The following is a 20,050-nucleotide window of genomic DNA, read 5'->3' on the forward strand; positions in this document are numbered from 1 at the left end:
GCTTGCAGTGTAAAAATCCCTTCCCATGGCAATTCACTATACTCTTTAGTCACTACAGCCCACTGGTTTCTAGAACATCCTTGTGTTCTGTGGTTGCAATGGAAGCCCATTTCCTTTATATCCTTAGAATCTGTTGATCTTACCACCTCTTCCCTATCCTTCAGACCTCTTATGCATTTACTTCCTCAGTTTATATTTCAGAATCATTGGGATTTTTTTGTTTTGTTTTGTTTTGTTTTTTGTTTTTGTTTTTTGAGACAGGGTTTCTCTGTGGCTTTGGAGGCTGTCCTGGAACTAGCTGTTGTAGACCAGGCTGGTCTTGAACTCACAGAGATCATTCTGCCTCTGCCTCCCGAGTCCTGGGACTAAAGGCGTGCACCACCACTGCCCAGCTCAGAGTCATTGTTAAAGTCACTTCCTTCATACACTCCTTAGGTAACTCTGGGCTCTGTTATCTTGTTCTGCAAAACCTCAATCCTGGTTAAAACAGGTTCTCCACACCTGCTTCTTTGTGTCTAAACATGGCAGGAGAATAACATAGCACAACATGAAACTAAAGTCATGAAAATGGATGTTGGTGGCACATGCCTTTAATCCAAGGACAACCTCCAAAGCTAAAGAGAAACCCTATCTCAAAAATTAAAAAAAAAAAAAAAAAGGAAAAAGAAAAAAGAAAAAAGTTTAGTGTGTGTGTGTGTGTGTGTGTGTGTGTGTTGCCTGGGCCTATTATGGCAGCCATTACTGCTCACCCTTCAGCCTACATCGTCTGTCTGTGTTCTGGAAGAAATTCCTATGCTTTAAGTTGCTTTGAATTCATGTTCATAATCATTTTCTTTTACCTCAGCAATCACTTGATACCACTATCTTTTTTTCCTTCCCCTCCTTCCCTTTTTTCTAACCATTCCTTCCCTCCCAACTTAATTTTTTTTTTTTTTTTGAGATAGAGCTTCACTTTGTAGTATATATAGCCTGTAGCCCAGGCTGACAATCAGCTCAAACCCAACATCCAACAAGTCTTTACTGATTTTTTCACTTTCTCCATTACATCACTTACCATCTGAAGTATTAATGAAGTTACATAATTTCTTATTTGCTTACTTACTTATTGTCTTCCCTAAGAGATCAGTTCCTCCAGGCAAGGATTTCCATTTCTCCCATTCATTTTTTTAGCCTTAGGCTCCACAACAGGCAAATACAGTCAAATGGATGCGGGCATGGATGTCCCATGAATATTAAGAGAGGGTATCCTCAACAGGGAAGTGTAGTGGCACATATCAGTAATCCCAGCTCCACTGGAGTCTGAGGCAGGAGGACCACAAATTTGAAGTCAGCCTGGGTCGATTTAAAAAGAACATTTCTCAATCATTTTAACCAGACATGGCTCATGCCTGTAATCCCAGACGTTGGGAGCCTGAGGCAGGAAGATTGCCTTGTGTTCCAGGCCATTCTCCACTCTAGTGAGATTCTGTTTAAACGTCTCAAAAAGTGGGGGCCAGAAAGATGGCTCAGAGGTTAAGAGCACTGACTGCTCTTCCAGAGGACTCTGGTACAATTCCCAGCTCCCACATGGCAACTCACAACTGGTGGTAACTCCAGTTCCAGATAATATAACACCCTCACACAGACACACATGCAGGCAAAACACTTTTTAAAAAAGTCTCAAAGTGCCAGGCATTTGGGAGTCAGAGGCAGGCGGATCTCTGAGTTTAAGGCCAACCTGGTCTAAAAAGTTTCAGGACAGGCTCCAAAGCTACAGAAACCCTGCCAGAAAAAAGGAAATAAATAAATAAATAAATAAATAAATAAATAAATAAAGAACAAACCTGTAAGGTAGATGTGGCAAAGTCACACATTCAAGGTCATCCTTGGAGATAATCTATTATCTCTCCATCCATCCCATCCATCCATCCATCCATCCATCCATCCATCCATCCATCCATCCATGGGATACATGAAATTCTGTTTCAAAACAAGGAAATAAGTGAACAAACAAAACTTCACAAAATAGTCAGTGGAAGAGTGCTTGCCGGCCTAACATGCACAAACACTTTGTATTCAACCTCCAGTACTGAAAAGCGGCCGGGCATCCTATCCTGGTTTTGCCAGCCCTTAATATCTTAGGGTCTGTAGAGGCCCCTCTTGGATCCTGAGGGAGGAAAAATAAAATTGTTGTCTTAACCAAAGCAAGTGGCTTAGCAACACTGTTTTTCTTGATTGAACCCCCCCCACACTCCCCACTCCACCCACGGGTGACCCCCAGTGCATCTGAGAGTAGCGGCTTCTTCATTCCTTTTCAAGCTTCCTTCCAGATCCATGGTTATCCTGTGAGAATTCTCCTGTCCATACACAATGGGTCATTCTGCCATTTTTACTACACATTTGATACAGTAGCTTTTACAAAAAGATAAGCCAAAGTTTTTCCATGTTCTGTTAGTGGACTGTCATTCTGTATTTAAACAGAGCACAAAGGAAAGCTGCCTGGGACCCTGGTACAGTGAAAACAGCAGCTGAGACAAAAGACACACTCTCTGAAGAGGGGAGTGGTTTCCCAACCCTGCAAGGCAGCTGGCTGAGGTGGGGAGGACGTTCAGTCTTATTTCTGATGGATGAAGGAAAAATAGGCCCGAGGGAAGGGGCCCAGGCTGCTGATAAAGGCCAAGGCTACTTGTCCTGTGCTCACAGACTTTCCTGGCAGCGTTGGTAATTGTTCAGTTGGCAAAAGTGTTTGCCTTACAACAAGCCTGGGTTCAATCTCCTGCACCCATGGAAAAACCTGAAAGATCTGCCAACCTAGACTAGTGAGCAGCAAGTCCCAGGATTTTTTTTTTTTTTTTTTGTGAATGGCTCCCCAGGCTGACCTGGTCTCTACATACATAAAAATAGGTTGGAGGACTGGAGAGATGTCTTAGTCATTAAATGCAAGGCTCACAACAACAACAACAACAACAACAACAACAACAACAACAACAACAACGACAAAAAAAATTAGGTTGGAGACAGGGAATGACCCAGTCACATGCATACATAGGTAAAGAAGCTGGGAAAATGAGCTTAGTAATGACTGAATTCTTCTCAAATGACTGAGCCTGTCCTGGAACTAGCTCTGTAGACCAGGTTGGACTCTCCCGAGTTCTGGGAGTAAAGGCATGTGCAATCACTGCGTAGCATGATTTTCAGTGTCTGTTCCTAACTAAATATTTTTCAGATATAAATTCACCTGCTTTATTAATAGCCCAATTTCTTCATTTCGTTTTCTGAGACAGGCCTTGAACTCACAAAGATCCAGCATAAAATTTTACGTGTAAAGGACAAAGGCAAGACAGGTGGGCTTATCCAGTAGTTAAGTGGTGGAACTGAGACTTGAGCCCAGAATCCTGATTATCTCATGTTGTCACCATGGATAAGCAAGAGAAAGTAGAAGAAAATGGAAGACAGTTCCTAGTCCTAGTCAAACAAACCCTCCCTTGTATTGTGATTAGTGGACCTCATTTCAGAGCAGCTCAACCTTTGGTCTGGTTTGCTCTGCTTTTGGCAGTTCCCTCATGCATATTTCATGCATTGATGGCAACTTTGCCATCAGGGGTGATGGAACCAGGAGCTATAAGACATTTGATACATACCCTTTATGTGGAAAATACATCTCTTCTCTGACCCGCCTCCTCCCCATGCTATTCAGTTTTTCTGTCTGGTTAGTTTCTTCTAGCTACTATTACCTAGGAGAGAGCTTGTGTGCTTCTCAATTCTAAGCTCTTTAATTTAGAGAGCTCTCTCTGTTCCAGCTTTACTTAGGGATGGAGTGGTGACAAAATATTGACGGGGAATCTCCAGGTTCTGATATTTGATGTTCTATAAGAGATGAATGAGTAAAGAAGGGCTGAGTCTCTTGACATCCAGGAGGAGGCTGCTCTTGTGTGGCAGGGGAGGTATAGCGTGTGGTATGCATTGGGGTATTTCTGCTATGTCTGAAGATGTCTGTTCTGTCATTACTATATTCAGTTCATCAGAGCAGGACATTGTTTCCCTGTGGACTCAGAAAAGTCCCATGTTGGCATGTTTTTATGAGATAAAGAAGGGTACAATATTCCAGAAGGTGAGAGGGAGTCTCACAAGGAAGCCAACTCATGTATCTATGTGTGTGTATATATGTAGGTATGTGTGTGCATATGTGTGTGTATTTGTGTGTTGTGGTGTGTGTGTGTGATTACTTGTTCTTTAGATGCCTTTAAAGGGAGTTCCTGTTTGAACAGTTAAGCAGACTCTAAAATACAACAGTTTACTTTGTGGCATGGCCCATACTTAGCTCAATTGAAATAGAATTGCTAGAAAAGGTTATAGCTGGATGTAGTGGTTGACCTCTGTTGAGAGTTTGAGGACAGTCTGGGCTATATAGTGAGTTTCTGGTCTGCTTGGGTTTCAATAATACCTCCATCCGTCAGACAGAAAGAAAAGAAAGCACTTGTTAAGATCCATTAGCAGTAGTTAAGTTTGAGAAAAGGTTCTTGGGTTGGGATGTAGATGCAGCAATTTTTCTAGAACATAATGATTGCTAATAGAAAACTATTTATTCATCTGGCCAGGCAAGACTGCTCACAGGGTAAAGACACTTGCAAGCTTGATCCCTAGGGGCCTACACGTATGGTAGAAGGATAGAACTAAGTTGTCTGTGGTGTCTCCATGCAACTATGTCACACTGGTAACCATACCTATACCCCTACCCATACCCACCTCCCCACTCAATAAATGAACAAATCCAATAAAATAAAAAGAACCCCTTTTCTTTTTTAGTTAGCATGTAATAAAAAAAAATCTGCAAGTTAGTACACATTCTTCCCAAGTTGGTTGCTGCTTTTATTTTTGGTTTTGGTAGGGCCTTGAATTCCTTCCGTCTCAACCTTCTGAATGTTCTGTTCTACTAAGCCTGGCTCCAAGTTAGTTGCTAAAAGGTTAATTTTTATGTACCAGAATTCTGACTTTTTTTTTCTAGTATGCTTTTGACATAAAAATTTACTTCTCCCCTAATATTTGGTGCAGTGAAGTGTAGAAGGAATTTGCTAAGCAGTCAATAGAAGCTGAGGTTCTGGTGAAAAACAAAATGGGTGGCTTAAAAATTGAAGGTTTGATGCTTCTCACTGTAAATGATTAAACCCATCAGTGCAGACAAGAGAATGCAGCACCATGAAGGACTTGAGATGTTAAGAAGAACGCACAGTGTACGCCATTTCCCTGCAAGGGGATACCCCAGAAGGGATGCAACAGTTGCAGAGGGCAATGTGTGTAGCAGAATCCTCTTGTAATTTACAATTATTTTTCAGACATTTTGATGTGACTGAAGGAACTAGAAAGAGAAGTAAAGAGAGATGGCCCTTTATTAAAGTCCCAGTACTCTCTAGGGGGTCTAAGTGTGCCTTATTGTCATGACCTCTTCCAGAGGTTCTCTGCTTCACATTTGCTTGGGTAGATCAAAGACCGTTGGCTCTCTTTATTAAAAGAAAAATGGCAGAACCACTCACTGAATAGATAGGGAAGTCCATGGGCTATTTCTGATTGCCCCTGTAACATTGATTGTTTTCCTAGCTCACCATTTCTTGTGGCAGGGGTGAGAGATTGTTGTTCATCTGAGACAGGGTCTCACTATGTAGTCTTGGCTGGACTCACTATGTGGACCAGGCTGGCCTCAGACTCACAGATCTCCCTGCCTCTGTGACAGAATTGAAGCCGTGCACCACCATACCCCACTAACCTTCGTTTTTTTATATATGTAAAAGTCAATACATTTTTACGGGTTTCGCAGCAGCAGGCTTTGAATGTTTGTATTTATGAGTTGCTCCGTCTTATTGTAAGTTAACATAGACTAAGTGTGTGCATTATTGTAATCTTTTGGAACTATGCTAGACAGACCCTTGCATGCTGAGCGTGAGCTACAACCCAGCCTCTATTTCTATAAATATTAATATGTATATATATTAGTGTAACAACCTCCACAGTCAGGATTAGGACGGTTCAACCCCGCCCCCATTCATTTGTGCTTATCCTTTATAACCAGCCTCAGCAAATGAAGCATTTTTAAGTCTTTTTTTCTGGAAATTCACTTTCCTAGATGAAAGTCTCAATTGCCTTTCATTTGTTCATTTTTATTCAAGAAGTGTTCTCTGCTGGTTTTTGAAGTAATTCAAAATGACATGGTCGGTAAAGTCGCACGGCTGGATCTCCTTTATTATAATGGAAGGGTGGGGGGGAGGGAAGCCACGGAAAGATGGAAGCCCTTTCAATATAGCTATGTAAGAAAAAGATCTTGCTTGTTGTTTGGTTGGAATCTGAAAAGAAAACACTCAAGAGCCTCCTTCGAAGTGGGGAGAGGGGTATTTTTTATTCAAGGAATTACTCCCTGGACACCTGGGAAATGATTAGTTGATGTTTGCAAAGAAGATTAAGTTAGCATGGTTAATTAACTGTGGTAATCAGGTGACTTAAATCAACTAACTCCTTGTTAACAATTTCCATCAATTTTGTGAATAAGTTACTAAATCAGTACATTGTACACTTAGATGAAAGACTGATCTCTGAGTCATTTTATCGATGATGGATTAGAGATGGTCCCTCTCTTGTCTCATCCTCTCTCTGCCAGCCCTACTTTGGTTATGTGGATGCTGAAGCTGGCTTTAGTTTGAGAAGGACACACCAGGGTAACTTTTACTCCATGGTTTTAAGGAAAAGTCAGGCTTGAGGGACCTTGCCCCTTCATCTTAGCACATTTCAGGAGATGGATCTAGGAGGAACTTAAGCCAACTCCTCCGTGGTGACACTAGGGAGATGCAGTCTAATATAAGATCAACTTTTCAACTGCATTAGTGATGAACAGGGCTTGATTCTTGGCTAGAGTAAGCTTATCTATGTATCTGTCTCTCTCTGTGTATGTGTGTGCCTACCATAGCACATGACATGAGTATGGAGGGCAGAGGACAATTTGTGGGAGTTGGGTCTCTAGTTTCACCATTTGAATTCCAAGGATTGAACTGAGGTCCTTCGGCTGAGTAGCAAGCATCTCCACTCACTGAATTATCTGGCCAGGCCTATCTCTCTCTCTCTCTCACACACACACACACACACACACACACACACACACTTTAGACAGGGCCTCATGTAGCCTGAGTTAGCCTCAACCTCACTATATAGTGAGAGGATGACCTTGAATTCCTGGTTCTTTTTGCTTCTACCTCACAGGTGCTGGGGTTAAAGGATTACAGGCATGTACCATTATTCCTAGCAGGGGCAAAATATAGGTTTCTGTTTGTTTGCTTGTTTTTGTGAATACAGGGCCAAGAACATGCTTGGCAAGTTGCTCTACCTTTGAAGGGACACCCCCTGCTTACTGGGCTATATAAAGACACATTCATTTATAAAATTTGGTTATGTTTTGAAAATATAGAAACAACACAGCTAAATTCTTGTTTCAGCCTTCATAGGGATATAACTATGGGGACATATCACCGAGTCAGACATTAAATGACAAATGTTCTAGTCTTTAATTGTGAGTCAGAATATTACAAAAGTATATCCCATGCCCTTGAGAACACCATGGATGATTCATCTCCTTAGGATAGATGATATAAATTGTTTAGGGCCATGTCAGGAAGAAATATCTAAGTTGTAAATATTTATATATTTGCAACAATTCTATGCTAAAATCACTTCTATTTTATGGAAAGGAGACTCCCCATGGTTTTCTCAAATCTACTGATCATAGATTGCCTCAGGTTTGGGGGCACAGCTCAGTCATTGGCAGAAATAGACGGATAGATAGATAGATAGATAGATAGATAGATAGATAGATAGATAGAGAGAGGCAGGAACATCCTGATATAGATCTTTGACCACTGTAAGCATGTCCACACAGACTGTACACATGAATATGCATGTACACACATGGCCTGCCTTGGGCTAAGTTTACAGCTCTTGCTACCAAGCCAAACTTGGCTTTTTTTTTTTCTATGATTTTAGAGGCCCCCTGGCTACTCCAAACCCTTCCCAGTCTGCTCAAAGATCCTGAATGTCAGTTAGCCTAGGGCCTGAGTTAGCCTCATGTTGAGACATAGGCTGTGACTTGGAGATTCAGCTGAGGGTTGTCTTCCAGCAGCATTCCTGTGAGTCACTTGACCTCTGAACCTCAGTTTCCTCAATGGTACAATGTCGGTCCTGATTGCTGCCTCTTGGGAATATTTACAGGTCATTGTGAACATGCAAGGTACTAGCACTTGGTGAGTGTTCAGTGAATATTTGGCCCCACAGGGAACCTGATGCCAAATCATTCACATTTGACCAGTTCCTGGTTGGGTCAGGGCTGCTGAGGAGCCTGCCAATGTGGGCTTTTGAAATGCAGAAACCACCTGTCAACTTCTATCTATAGAAACTGCTGAGGGGGGAAACATGCAGCTTCTTAAAGGAAGGGAAACTACCAGACAAAGCAGTGGTGGAAGACAAGGCCTTGCCACCTGCCTGTCTGTTCCCAAGGACACTTTGGATCTTCATATTTCAGATGTTAAGGTGAAAACACAATGCCAAATTATGAAAAGGTTCAAATTTCTCAGGAGAGAGATCCTGTCCATTTGACTTTCTTTAGTTTATTGTGCCCTTCCAACCCTGAGGATGAGACTGGTTGGAACAGGTGTAGTCAGAGGGCCGCATGCCCTCTCTGGTCAAGGATTTGCTGAGAGATGAGCACATGAGGTTAAAGTTGACTTTGACTTTGGGAGTGGAGGTTATGTATGTCGGGTTAATCATTCCCATTAGAGCGATAACTCATGTGTTTCTTATACAAGTATTTGCATGTGGTATCATGGACCAGTTGCACATAGATGGTGAGATGTGGAAACATATATGGTGCTGTACCAGAGGTTTGGGAGCACAGCAAAGGGGATGATGTAATCCAGTCTGTTCGAGGTGGCCAGGAAGACTCATATGTGGCCTATTTGAACTCAGTCTTCCAGGAGGGTGTGCCAGGAGCTGGAGCTGGAATGCTGCATGGGGAAGGCTTCCTCTGACCAGCTGAGAATTTGGGTGGGTTTGAAGAAATGTAAGCTGGGAAGTATAGTGATCAGATGTTGTTTGTTTAGTATGTATGTATGTATGTATGTATGTATGTATGTATGTATGTATGTATGTATGTATGTATGTATGTGTGCTGCTATGTGCACACACATGTATGTGCAGGTGGAGGCGAATGTGACATCAGTGTCTTCCTCAACCGATGTCCACCTTATCTTTTAAAGCAGGGTCTCTTGTTGAACCTGGAGTTCACTGATTGGGCTGGACTGGTCAGCAAGCTTCCAAGATCTCTGTCTTCCATCTCCCCTGCTCTGGAATTTCAGTTTCTGCCTCGGGGCTTGGCTTTTTTATGTAGGTGCAGGGGATTGAGTGGCAAGTACTTTACCAAGTTGGCCATGTCTCCATTTTATAAAGACTAGATGAGACATTGCCTTAAAAAAAAAAAGTGTGTGTTCTCTGGTTTTGAAATATCAGACCCCCAGCTCAGCAGTGTCTATGGCAGTGATTCCATTAGCAGCCTGGATTTTTGCTGTGGTTGTTTGGATTTTTGAGACAGGGTTGTACTATATAGCCCTGGTTGTCCTAGAACTTACTACGTAGACCAGGCTGACCAGAGATCCACCTGCCTTCACCTCCCAAGAGCTGGGATTAAAGGTGTGAGCCAACATTGCCAGGCTCTGGAAAAGGGCTTTTATCATCACTATCCTTTGAGGAAAACCAGACACTGACAGTAAGTAACATGACTTTCATAGGGTGAGAGGCAGAGCTGGTGTCTGAGTCTGGGGTATATGATGTCAGGGACTTAACCCTCGGCAGTGTTTTTAGCTTCTAAGTAGTCTTCTCTCTGCCCCTTCCTCACCCCACTGTAATTTTACAGGGCATTATCAGTAGTGTGCGACCATCTGACAATTCACACTTAGCCTCTTAACGTTCTGTGGGAGAGCTGGTGGCTTTTAGACAGGAGAGGCTTAAAGGAAGGAGGAATACATAAACTCACACATGAACAAATAATGATTCCTTATGTAGCAATAGATGAACCAACAGGGAGAGAAACTCACCTGAATTAATTCAGTGATGAGAACAAACATGGTTGTACATGGCAGTTTCACAAATATGAGTCCTTCCCTTATTCTGGAAGCCTGTGCCACGGGGATGCTTCGTGTTGAGGTGAGCTCTATTTGGGTGGAATTGGTGAATCCTGTGTTTCCAGTGAAAGTGGCTGCTTGAGCAGTGCAGCAGGGGTTTCAAATCACTATTTCATCTTTTTTTTTTGTTGTTGTTGTTGCTTCTTTTAAAGCCTTGGAAGTCAAATTGCCCCTCCAATATTCCCCATGGCCTTTTCTTTTTAGTTAAGTTTAACCTAAGATTTATTACACTGTTTTAGACAGGTCCCTAGGTCCTCTTGGGAAGCCTTTTGACCGTTGTTTTAACTGTTCTGTGCTTTTATAGAAAAACGCTTAACCTGATGAGATTTTTGGCTTCAGCAAAAGGTTTGTAACAATATATGACGTGAAGGACTGTTCTAAGATACCGTTTCACTCCAGTCTGCCTCATTGAGCAGCAGGGAAGGTATTTGGGCATTGGGAAATGGCCACAACTGCAAAGTGAGTTCCCTCATGGACTTCCTATTTCAGCAAGTGCACATGCTCTTGGAAAACATTCTTTTAAAATATTCTGTGAACAAGCTCATTTAGGGGGAGAATTTGGAGGCCAAGAAATCCTGGCAAGCCAAGGGAGAGAGAAGGGATTTTCAGATAGGGAGGTGGAGGTAGGATCCCTTGACTAGATAGATAAGGCTCTAATTCTCGGACTATTGGGAAAGCCTTTTAAGCTTAGATGCCTTTCCGCCTTTCTAACTTACCCAGCAGACTTAGGAAGGGCTGAGTGAAAGGAAGCACCGAGTATAAGCTTTGCAAGCAAGGACTGACTTGCTCTGATTTGTTAGATTCTAGATGGATCTTGGTTAGTTGACTTGGTTCACTGGAGGAGAATGAATGGTTGTAAAGATGGCGCATTTGCTGACAATTGTCCTTTTACCAGCAGTGGTTTTCCTGTTTATTAATAATTGTCTGTTTGCTTGAGCTGAGTTTACTGTATGAAGAATACTTAGTTTAACTAACTATAATATATACGCATATACACAAGCACACACACACATCTATATTATATGGTCTCACTCTAGTTTGTGCTTCCCTGGTACTTAGCAGAGAGCCTGCCTTTGCTTTCCAAGTTCCGAGGTTTCATTAGCAGTGATGGGATCATGGCAGTGGTTCACCTTTGGAGGAGGAGTTGGATGGCCTTTCTTATTCATGTCCAACCACAAATAAAAGAATGGCTTAGAATGATTAAGTTTTCTTTTCACTGTATTTGGAAAGGCACTGGTGAATGTTCTTTCAGTGAGAGAACATTTTTGCAATTGTGTTTTTCTACCATATAAGGTTGAGGACTCTGATAATGTAGCTAATGTATATCTTTAATGCTTTTTAAAACTTCACATTAATTTGTGTGTGTGTGTGTGTGTGTGTGTGTGTGTGTGTGTGTGTGTGTCTGTCTGTCTGTCTGTCTGTCTGTCTGTGTGTGAGTGAGTGAGCCCAGTGGGTAAAGTTGCTGCTAATCCTAATACCCGAGTTTGATACTGAATATCCACATGGTGGAAGGAGAGAACTGACTCCCACAAGTTATCCTCTGACCTCCATATAAACCCTTGCAAGTAAACAAATGTAATAATAAAATTTAATTGTGTTTATCGTAACACAATCTTTAATTACTAATGATACTTAAAACACATCAGGTAAAATGTTTTTTCTTCCTCTTCCTGTTTCTGGCCGTAAGCTTAATTTATTGAAGCAGTTATTCATATTGGGACAGCATAATTCCCAACACATAGGCGGAAAATAGGGTAGCAGTATATCATGCATGAGTATCAGCTGGTGAAATACAATGCTGTGGTTTTGTGTCAACAAGCCTCTGAATTGTGTCATCATGATCACATAATATGACGTGATGACATTTATAGTGCCTGGGAATGATTTGAAGGCCTATAAATGCTATTTGAGCCAGGGCCAAATGACTGTGGTTTGCAACAGATAACCTGAAGCTTTTTTCCTCTTCAATTAAAATTATATTTATTTAATTTGTGTCCCTTAATAAACTGATAGTAACATACTAAGTGTAATGAACACACAAACACAAATGTATGTATGAATACCTGGTATGTATTTTCTAAAAATACATTCTGAATGAGAAGCAGTTTTGTCCCTACCATGTAATTTGTGACCTAGAAAGGCATATAGCAGTGACATGCTGGTGAAATATGGATTTGAGTCATAGTAAATAAGGTTGAATTGCTATTTTGTACCCACTTGAAAACAAGGTATAAGATACCAGACATAATTTTTTTTTCTTTTTTTGATACAGGGTTTCTCTGTGAAACAGCCATAGCTGTCCTGGATAGAACTAGCTCTGTAGACCAGGCTGATCTCAAACTCACAGAGGTACACTTGCCTCTGTCTCCCGAGTCCTGGGATTAAAGATGTGTGCCACTACTGCCTGGCTCTAGATTTAACTTTAAAACAAAGGCTAGTGCTTCGGATGCCCAATGTCGTTGAATTCAGTGTCTAGGAATAATATTTTTCTTTCTGAACTCTTCCTTCTCTCTTTTATTCTCTTATATTTCCTCTGGCTTGATACTATAAATGCTGTGGTGCGTTGGGCTTTTCTCTTGTCCATTTAAAACCCTTCAACAGGCAAGTGCCTGCCTGGAGATGTGTGTTTTTGTTTCTCATGAATAACTAATTTTGTTTGTAATGTTTGAGTCCATTCAATTATTTTTTTAATATTATTAATATATTTAAGAAGCCAATAGACAGCCTTTGACTGATCTGGGTTAGAAAACATCTTGAGTCTGTGTGTGAATGGGTGATTTATAGTTTTTTTTTTTCTGAGTATTTTAAATCATTAAGTGTTGAAGGGTATTTTACCCTTTTCTGAAAGGGTTTGATTCATTGGGTCCTTATTTATGGGGGCCAACAGACCATCTTAAATTTTCCTCTGTGAGAGAGAGTTCTTTTTGACATTCTGTGAGAGTTCTCCTATAGAGAAGAGGGAGGTTCGGGGCTGCTGTTCCATGTATGGGGGACCCCTCTGCAAACCCCCATGACTTAGCAGCCAGGGGCAGAGCTGCAGGGATTTCAGACTAGCAGGAAAACCATGGGACCCAGTTCCACTTCTTTGGGTCAGTCTAGGAGGGATGTTTTAGACCCATAATGGATTTCCAAGTTAGATACATTTTTGTAAGTGTATCTGGTGAAGAGTGAGAGGACGATAATGAGGAAATTATCTGGGTCAGATGCCTTCATCCTAAGGAAGGTATGCTTATGGCTCTGGCTTTCACAGCAGTGAGCTTTCACATTACTGAAGAAGTCCCTTAGGGTTTTTGATGTCTGGTCCTTTGCTTTCCTGGCCTGACCTCTCCCTCCCCTAGAATGGGGAAGCCTGTGGATACTCTGGAACATTCCAGGGTGAAATAGGCCTCCCTGCAATTTAAGATTCTTTATCGCACTCCCAGGGGAGTTCATTTCACGTTACTGGTACCAGCAGCTGCGGCGTGATATTTCCCAATCTCAGATCTTATTGATGGGTGAGAAGGAGTGCAATTGCTGTCTAAGAAATTTTATTATCTTTTAGAAGGGAAGAATTTATTTTAGGGGCTTTCTTAGATGATCGTTCATGTTAAGACATTTTGAAGTTTTTTGAGTATCTGGTCTGCTTAGATTCTGGGATTTGGTGGCTACTGGGTGTGGGTGGTACCGCTAGCTAGTGGTTTTGTTTCTGAGACAGTGGGGTGGACACTCTTGACATTGCCCAGGTCAGAGCTGGTGTGCCTTGATTTCTGAGTTGCTCAGGACTGTTCTAAAAGATGGATAACTATTCCATTTCAAACATCAATAGCATCCTTTCTAGAAGCCTTGAGAAGTGTGACTTAGTTTATAATGTCCTCTAGTGCTGACAGACACAATGATTGCATGGTGGGAGTTGCCTAATGAAAAAAACAGCAGTGTACAAGAGACCCCCAAAGAGAGATCAAGGCTGCATGCAGACTGACTAGTTACTGTTAGATGAAAAAGGAGAAGAGTAGTAAGTTATAAAAGATGGTGGTTTGGTTTCCTCAATTCCTCATTGCTCAGCATAGACAGGCTACACCACATTCTGCTGGCTTTTGGTCATGGAAAAGCCTGGGTATACCTATGTAAAGACTTTGGAGTTGAACTGATCTTATGACGATTTCTGCAGGCTGGGTCCTCTCACACGTTCACTTTGGAGAGGATGATGGGCAAGAGTCACTAAGGTGTCTGTGCCCTATGAAGTAGGACCTGTTAACAATCACCATGCAAACAGATGTTTTAGATCTGGACCTATCTCTGCTGGCAGTCTTATGGGGACCGCCCAGCATCCTACTCTCTGGACTCTACTCTGCATGAGAGTCTGGGCAGTGAAATCCTCATAGCCATGTCTGGACACTAGTTTAGGTTTATCTTCTTATAGTTTTAATATAGCCCACAACAGTGACCATGACCATCCTGCCATTTGCTGTCATTTTGTTTGCTTGAGACAGTATCTCACTATCTATGTAGCCCAGCTTGGCCTCTTGATTGCCAGACTCATGAATATGCATTATTACGTCCAACATTCCTTTTTTCCCCCCCTCTGTTCTACCACTCTGTTGCTGTAAGACTAAGCACCTCCTTGTATTTAGGCTGGACAAGGCCATCCAGTATGAGGAATAGGTTCCCAAGGGTCAGCCAAAGCATTAGGGACAGCCCCTGCTTCCACTCCTGGGAGTCCCACAAATAGACCAAGCCACACAACTGTCACATTTATAGAGGGCTTAGGTTGGTCCCATGTAGGCTTCAGTCTCTGAGCCCCTATGAACCCAGGTTAGTTGATTCTGTGTTTTCTTGTGATGTCCTTGACTCCTCTGGCTCCTACAATCCTTCCTCCCTCTCTTCAGTGGGATTCCCCAAGCTCAGCCTAATGTTTGGCTGTGGGTCTCTGTTTCCATTAGTTACTGGATAAAGCTTCTCCGACAAATGGGGCAGTCACGAATCTGATTACTAGGGATGGCTAGTTCAGGCTATCTATCCACTTTTGCTAGGAGTCTTAGCTAGGGTCATCCTTGTAGATTCATGGGAGTTTCTACCTGGCCCCCAAAAGCTCCCCTTTCTAGTCATCTCTTTCAGTACTCCCCCTCAGTATGCCCTCCATCCTCTTGGCTTTCTTCTTTATCTACCAAGTACCCATAAAAATCAGAAAGTCTTGTTCTGCTTTACAAGGGCTTCACACACAAGAATCTGGTGACTTGTGGTACTCTCTACACCCATCCCACAGGACACTTTTTTTTTTTTTTTTTTTTTAAGCTTAGTCTGGGTTGGCCGAACTCTTTATTTCTGCCTCTGAAGTGCTGGGATTACAAGTATGTGCCATCCCATCTAGCCTTTAGTTGTCATTGCATTGTCTTTACTACTTATTGAGACCTAAATTATCTACTACTACAGTCTAATCTTGGAGTCAGCCTGCTTAGGTGTGAACCCATGAGCTGAGGAACTCATTTGTGACATACATGGGGCTGTTAATACTCTCACAGGGTTGTGGTGATCAGCAAGGTCTCCCTGGAAACCATGTGAAATCCAGCAGGCAAGTTCTAGAGTAGTGGGAAATGAGGTGATGGAATGAATACAGGTCCTGAATCACACAGGTCGAGAGTCTGAACTGGCCTGACATTTCTCCCTGTGTGACTCTGGGAAAGTTGGTTAGTGTCATGTCATATTAAGAAGAAAATACCATTGATACAGGGGGTCCAATGGATATATGTATGTACCCAATTAATAGTAGTTGCTGTATAAGTCTTAAATGGTCTGTGAGCTCTATGGAAAAGAGTACTGTCCTTATTTCTTCCACAAACAGTAAAATAATGTTTGCACATAGGAATCAGGTGTTTTATTTTTGTGGCTTTAGTGATTTTTGACATGATACTTTTTGGTTTTATTTCTAAATTTTGTTAAGACTTATTTATTTTTATCTTAAATGTATGAGTTTTTCCTGTATGTATGTGTATAATGTGCATGCCTGGTGCCTTCGGAGGTCAGAAGACGGCACTGGATTTCCTGGAAATAAGTCACTGTGTGGGTGCTGGGAACTGAACTCTCGTTCTTTGCAGGAGCAGTAAGTGCTCTTAACTGCTGATTCATTTCTCCAGGGGCCCCAATCCTTTAGAATTGGAGTTGCATATGGTTGTGAGTCACCATGTGGATGCTAGAGATTGAACCTGGGTTCTTTGGAAGGGCAGTCAGTGCTCTTAACTGCCGAGCCATCTGTCCACCCCTTACTTATGTTTTTAAAAAGAAATCACCTCTTATTTTAAGGTGTGTGTGTGTGTGTGTGTGTGTGTGTGTGTGTGTGTGTGTGTGTGTATGTGTGTACAAATGCCATAGTACAAGTCTAAAGGGAGAAGATGACTTCTGGGAATCTGCTCTTTCCTGCCATGGGTTCTGGGGATCGAACTTAGGTCAGATTCTTTTATCTGACTGAGCATCACAGCTCCCTCCTCCTCCATTCTCTTAATCTTTTCACGAATTCTCTTCTTAGAAAAGAGGCAAACATCAGTCAATGGAAGTCAACACAGTGGAGTTATTTGTCCCCAATCCTCTTTTTTCCCTCTATATCTTCACATTTTTTTTCCTCCCAAACACTTGGTTCCCTGGGGATTGAAGTTTGTGTGTCTGTTTTCAAAATGTGTGCAACTAATAAATCACAGTGACAATTCCTTCACTGAATTAAAAAACAAATGTAGAGCAATTCCTTAATTCATTCATGGTTTTTTGCTTCACATTTTCTATACTTCATTTCAAATCCCTTGAAGCTGATAGACTAAGCTCTAATTTTTATAATGAGTAATGGTTCAGTATAATTTCCACCTCTGACCTACATAGAAGGTCAGTCTCCTTTGGAGATTTAGGGTTATCTGTTTATAACTTTATGCCGTTTCATTGACAGCCAAGGTAACAAATCATATGGACCATCCTGCCCAGCCTAACGATGACTGGAGAGTAATGTGCTCACTAATGAAACTGAAGCAAGACCACACCCTCGCTTTCTGTGGAACATTTTAGCTGCTTGGTTTTCATAACAGAACACTAAATGGGACCTGAAATTCTCTTGTATGCTTAACCTAGTTTATAAACTATTAGGCTCCTTTTTCAGCACTTCAGAATGTTAAGAGGACATTTGCAGATATCAAATAATTAGGAATAAAGCCCACAAAACCAATTAATGCAATATCATGTGCAAGAATCATTTTAACACAACCTAACATATTAGGACAGGAGGTTAAAATACTGGACAGGTGGATTAGCTTGTGCATTTCTTATTGGCACCCCTGACGAGCAGCTCACAGCCACCTAGCTTCAAGGGAGCTGTTACCTCTATGCATCTGCACACACACACACACACACACACACACACACACACACACACACACACACACACACAGCCACCCATAAAGTTAGAAAAAAGAATGGAAAGGTTTTTATAATGATGCTCTGTTTTCTCTTTAATTTTTTTTTTTTCTTCATGGGGTAGCAGAGATGGCTTAGCAGTTAAGAACACACACTGCTCTTGCAGAGGACTTTGCTTCCCATCACCAGTATGAGGTGGCTCACACCTGCCTGTTGTTCCAGCTCTGTGTATTTGCATATTCCTACATACACACGCTGTACATACACTCATGTAAGCAAACGCATACACATAAAATCTTTAAAAGACAACTTCTTTATGGTCTTTATTTCAAATTAGTTCATTTGTTTTCTTTTCACTTTCTTTGGAGTTTTGCTAAGTGTGTAGCTTACTCCAGACTTGAAAGCACGATGCAGACTTCATGAGACACGGTTTTGCTTTTTCACCCAAGAGCTCCTCCTGCCTCAACCTCCTGAGTGCTGGGATTATAGGCATGTGCCACCATACCTGGCTTCATTCTTTTAAAACTTTCGGATCATAAATTCCCATTCATTGTTTGCTCTGTTACTGATTTCCTAACCTGTGTGCCTTCATTATTCCACACTGCTCAGAGTCCTGCTAGACACTGTAAATGATGACCTTGTCAATCTAGTGGCCATCCCCTGCCCTGGAAAACAATGACTTCTTACCTCCTCTGGACACTATCTGCTACTCCAGGTCTTATCTTAACATTTTCCTAGTCCAACACTCAGGCCTGGAAGCTTTGGATTCAGCTACTTATGAAGAAGAAAACTTGCCGTTTCTTACACAAACACCCGTGGGTTCTAAAGTGGTGAAGGCCATCTCCATGTTTGATTTAAATTTCCAGACTGTATCAACATTTCTTTTGAATTTCTCTCTGTTGTTTCTGAGTGCTGCAAAATTCCCCAAATCTTACTGCAATATTAGTTTCAAGAGTAGTGCACGCTTCCCTTCCCAACAGTGCATGAGTTCTGTGGAAGTCCACACAACTCTGACTCCTGAACTCAGTGATAGCAGGTTTGTAGAAAATGAATGAAAAGCCCATGTTCATTTTTAAATATGGAGTAATTTGGTGTGCATGAAAGAGAACACAGTGCAGTGGTCATAGGGCTTATTTACTGGTGTGGAACTACCAGTTTCAAGCAGTATCTTTATTATTTGCTGCTGAATGCACTCTGCAATGTGGTATGAGGATTAATAGGTACCTTTGCAGGGTTTGTGAGTTAAGGCTGCTTCATTAATACAGGACACTTAAAAATACATATGAATCAATTGAAATTGGGGACATCTGCAATTGTAATCAAGCTCTAATCTAGACCACACAGCAATGATAAAGTGTCTGTTTTTTTCTGGAAAGATATTTTCAAACAATGGTCATTTGAGAGTTATAACAGGCATGAAGTTCCCACTGAAAGATGATTTTGACAAATGAATGAATTAATTAATTAAATATTGACAAATTGAGTAAATTAGGTTTTACTTTAGATAATGTAGCAACTGGAAGATAAACTGGAAATCATGGCCTATAGTTTAAATGTAACATTCCCCACCAGTTTTAATTTTAAATAATTGGCTTTGAAGTATTTCACAAAAATAATTTTTATATCTACTTTGTAATATTTTATAGTATTTTACTTTGGCATTTTAGCAAAATTAAAATAAATAAAAAACAAACTTTATTTGAATTAACTTCAAAAAATACTTAAGAAATATTATCAATTGTGTGTATTTTCAAAACAGGCAATATGCTACCCTAAGAATTTTCTTTCTGCAACAATATAAAAACTCTGACCAGATTGTCCTTTATAGTGATTATGACTTTTCATTCAGTAGTGATTAGCTATTAAGAGACACAGCACATTAAGCTCATAAATGTATTCTGTTGGATTGCTAACAATAGACCTGATTGATAAAAGTGATTTAATATATGTTGTGTTAACAGCTGAACCTCCAAAGCCCCTAATCTCCCAGGGAAATATTGCTTTGTAGAACAAAATCCAATGAGAAGTTCTGGGATTCCAGAGTGAATTTGTACATTCCTTAGGGGCATTTTTGCAAGGGAGGTTGTTGTGTTTTAAAGGTAGTTGATAAGAGACCTGCACCACCAACCCCAGGCCCGCACCACCAACCACCACCATGCATTAGTCTATAGAAGGTATTTGGGTGTACGTACTCCTGTACCACTCGGTACCACCATCTAGCCAAGGGAAGTTTCTGACCATTTGCAGCATACATTATAAATCAGGGTGTCACTACCAGACAATCAGATTTGAACATTCCATGAACAAAGTAGCCTATATTCCCTAGGAATAGATCACTTAGCTCTGTTTATGTCTTGCTGTTGATACGCTTGCATTTACACAGTCAGGATAACATCTTGTTTATTTATTCTAGGAGTAGATAATTCATCTGTATATTTAGCTAAGGTGGGGTTAATTATAGACAGAAACCTGAATTTTCTCATTTAGCATGATTG

General features: G+C 41.2%; 1 protein-coding gene across 1 annotated transcript in view; it reads left to right on the plus strand.

Annotated features, from left to right (window-relative positions):
* Positions 1 to 8,184: 8,184 nt before the first annotated feature.
* The window catches only part of Lrp2 (LDL receptor related protein 2), a 129,637-nt gene continuing 117,771 nt past the window's right edge, over positions 8,185 to 20,050 (plus strand). The window contains exons 1-2 of the mRNA XM_035447068.1: positions 8,185 to 8,242; positions 13,610 to 13,681. Of these exons, the coding sequence (XP_035302959.1) occupies positions 8,185 to 8,242; positions 13,610 to 13,681 (130 nt within the window). The remainder of the gene's footprint in view (positions 8,243 to 13,609; positions 13,682 to 20,050) is intronic.

The sequence above is a fragment of the Cricetulus griseus genome, chromosome 6 (assembly GCF_003668045.3).
Source record: "Cricetulus griseus strain 17A/GY chromosome 6, alternate assembly CriGri-PICRH-1.0, whole genome shotgun sequence".
NCBI classification, from domain to species: domain Eukaryota; kingdom Metazoa; phylum Chordata; class Mammalia; order Rodentia; family Cricetidae; genus Cricetulus; species Cricetulus griseus.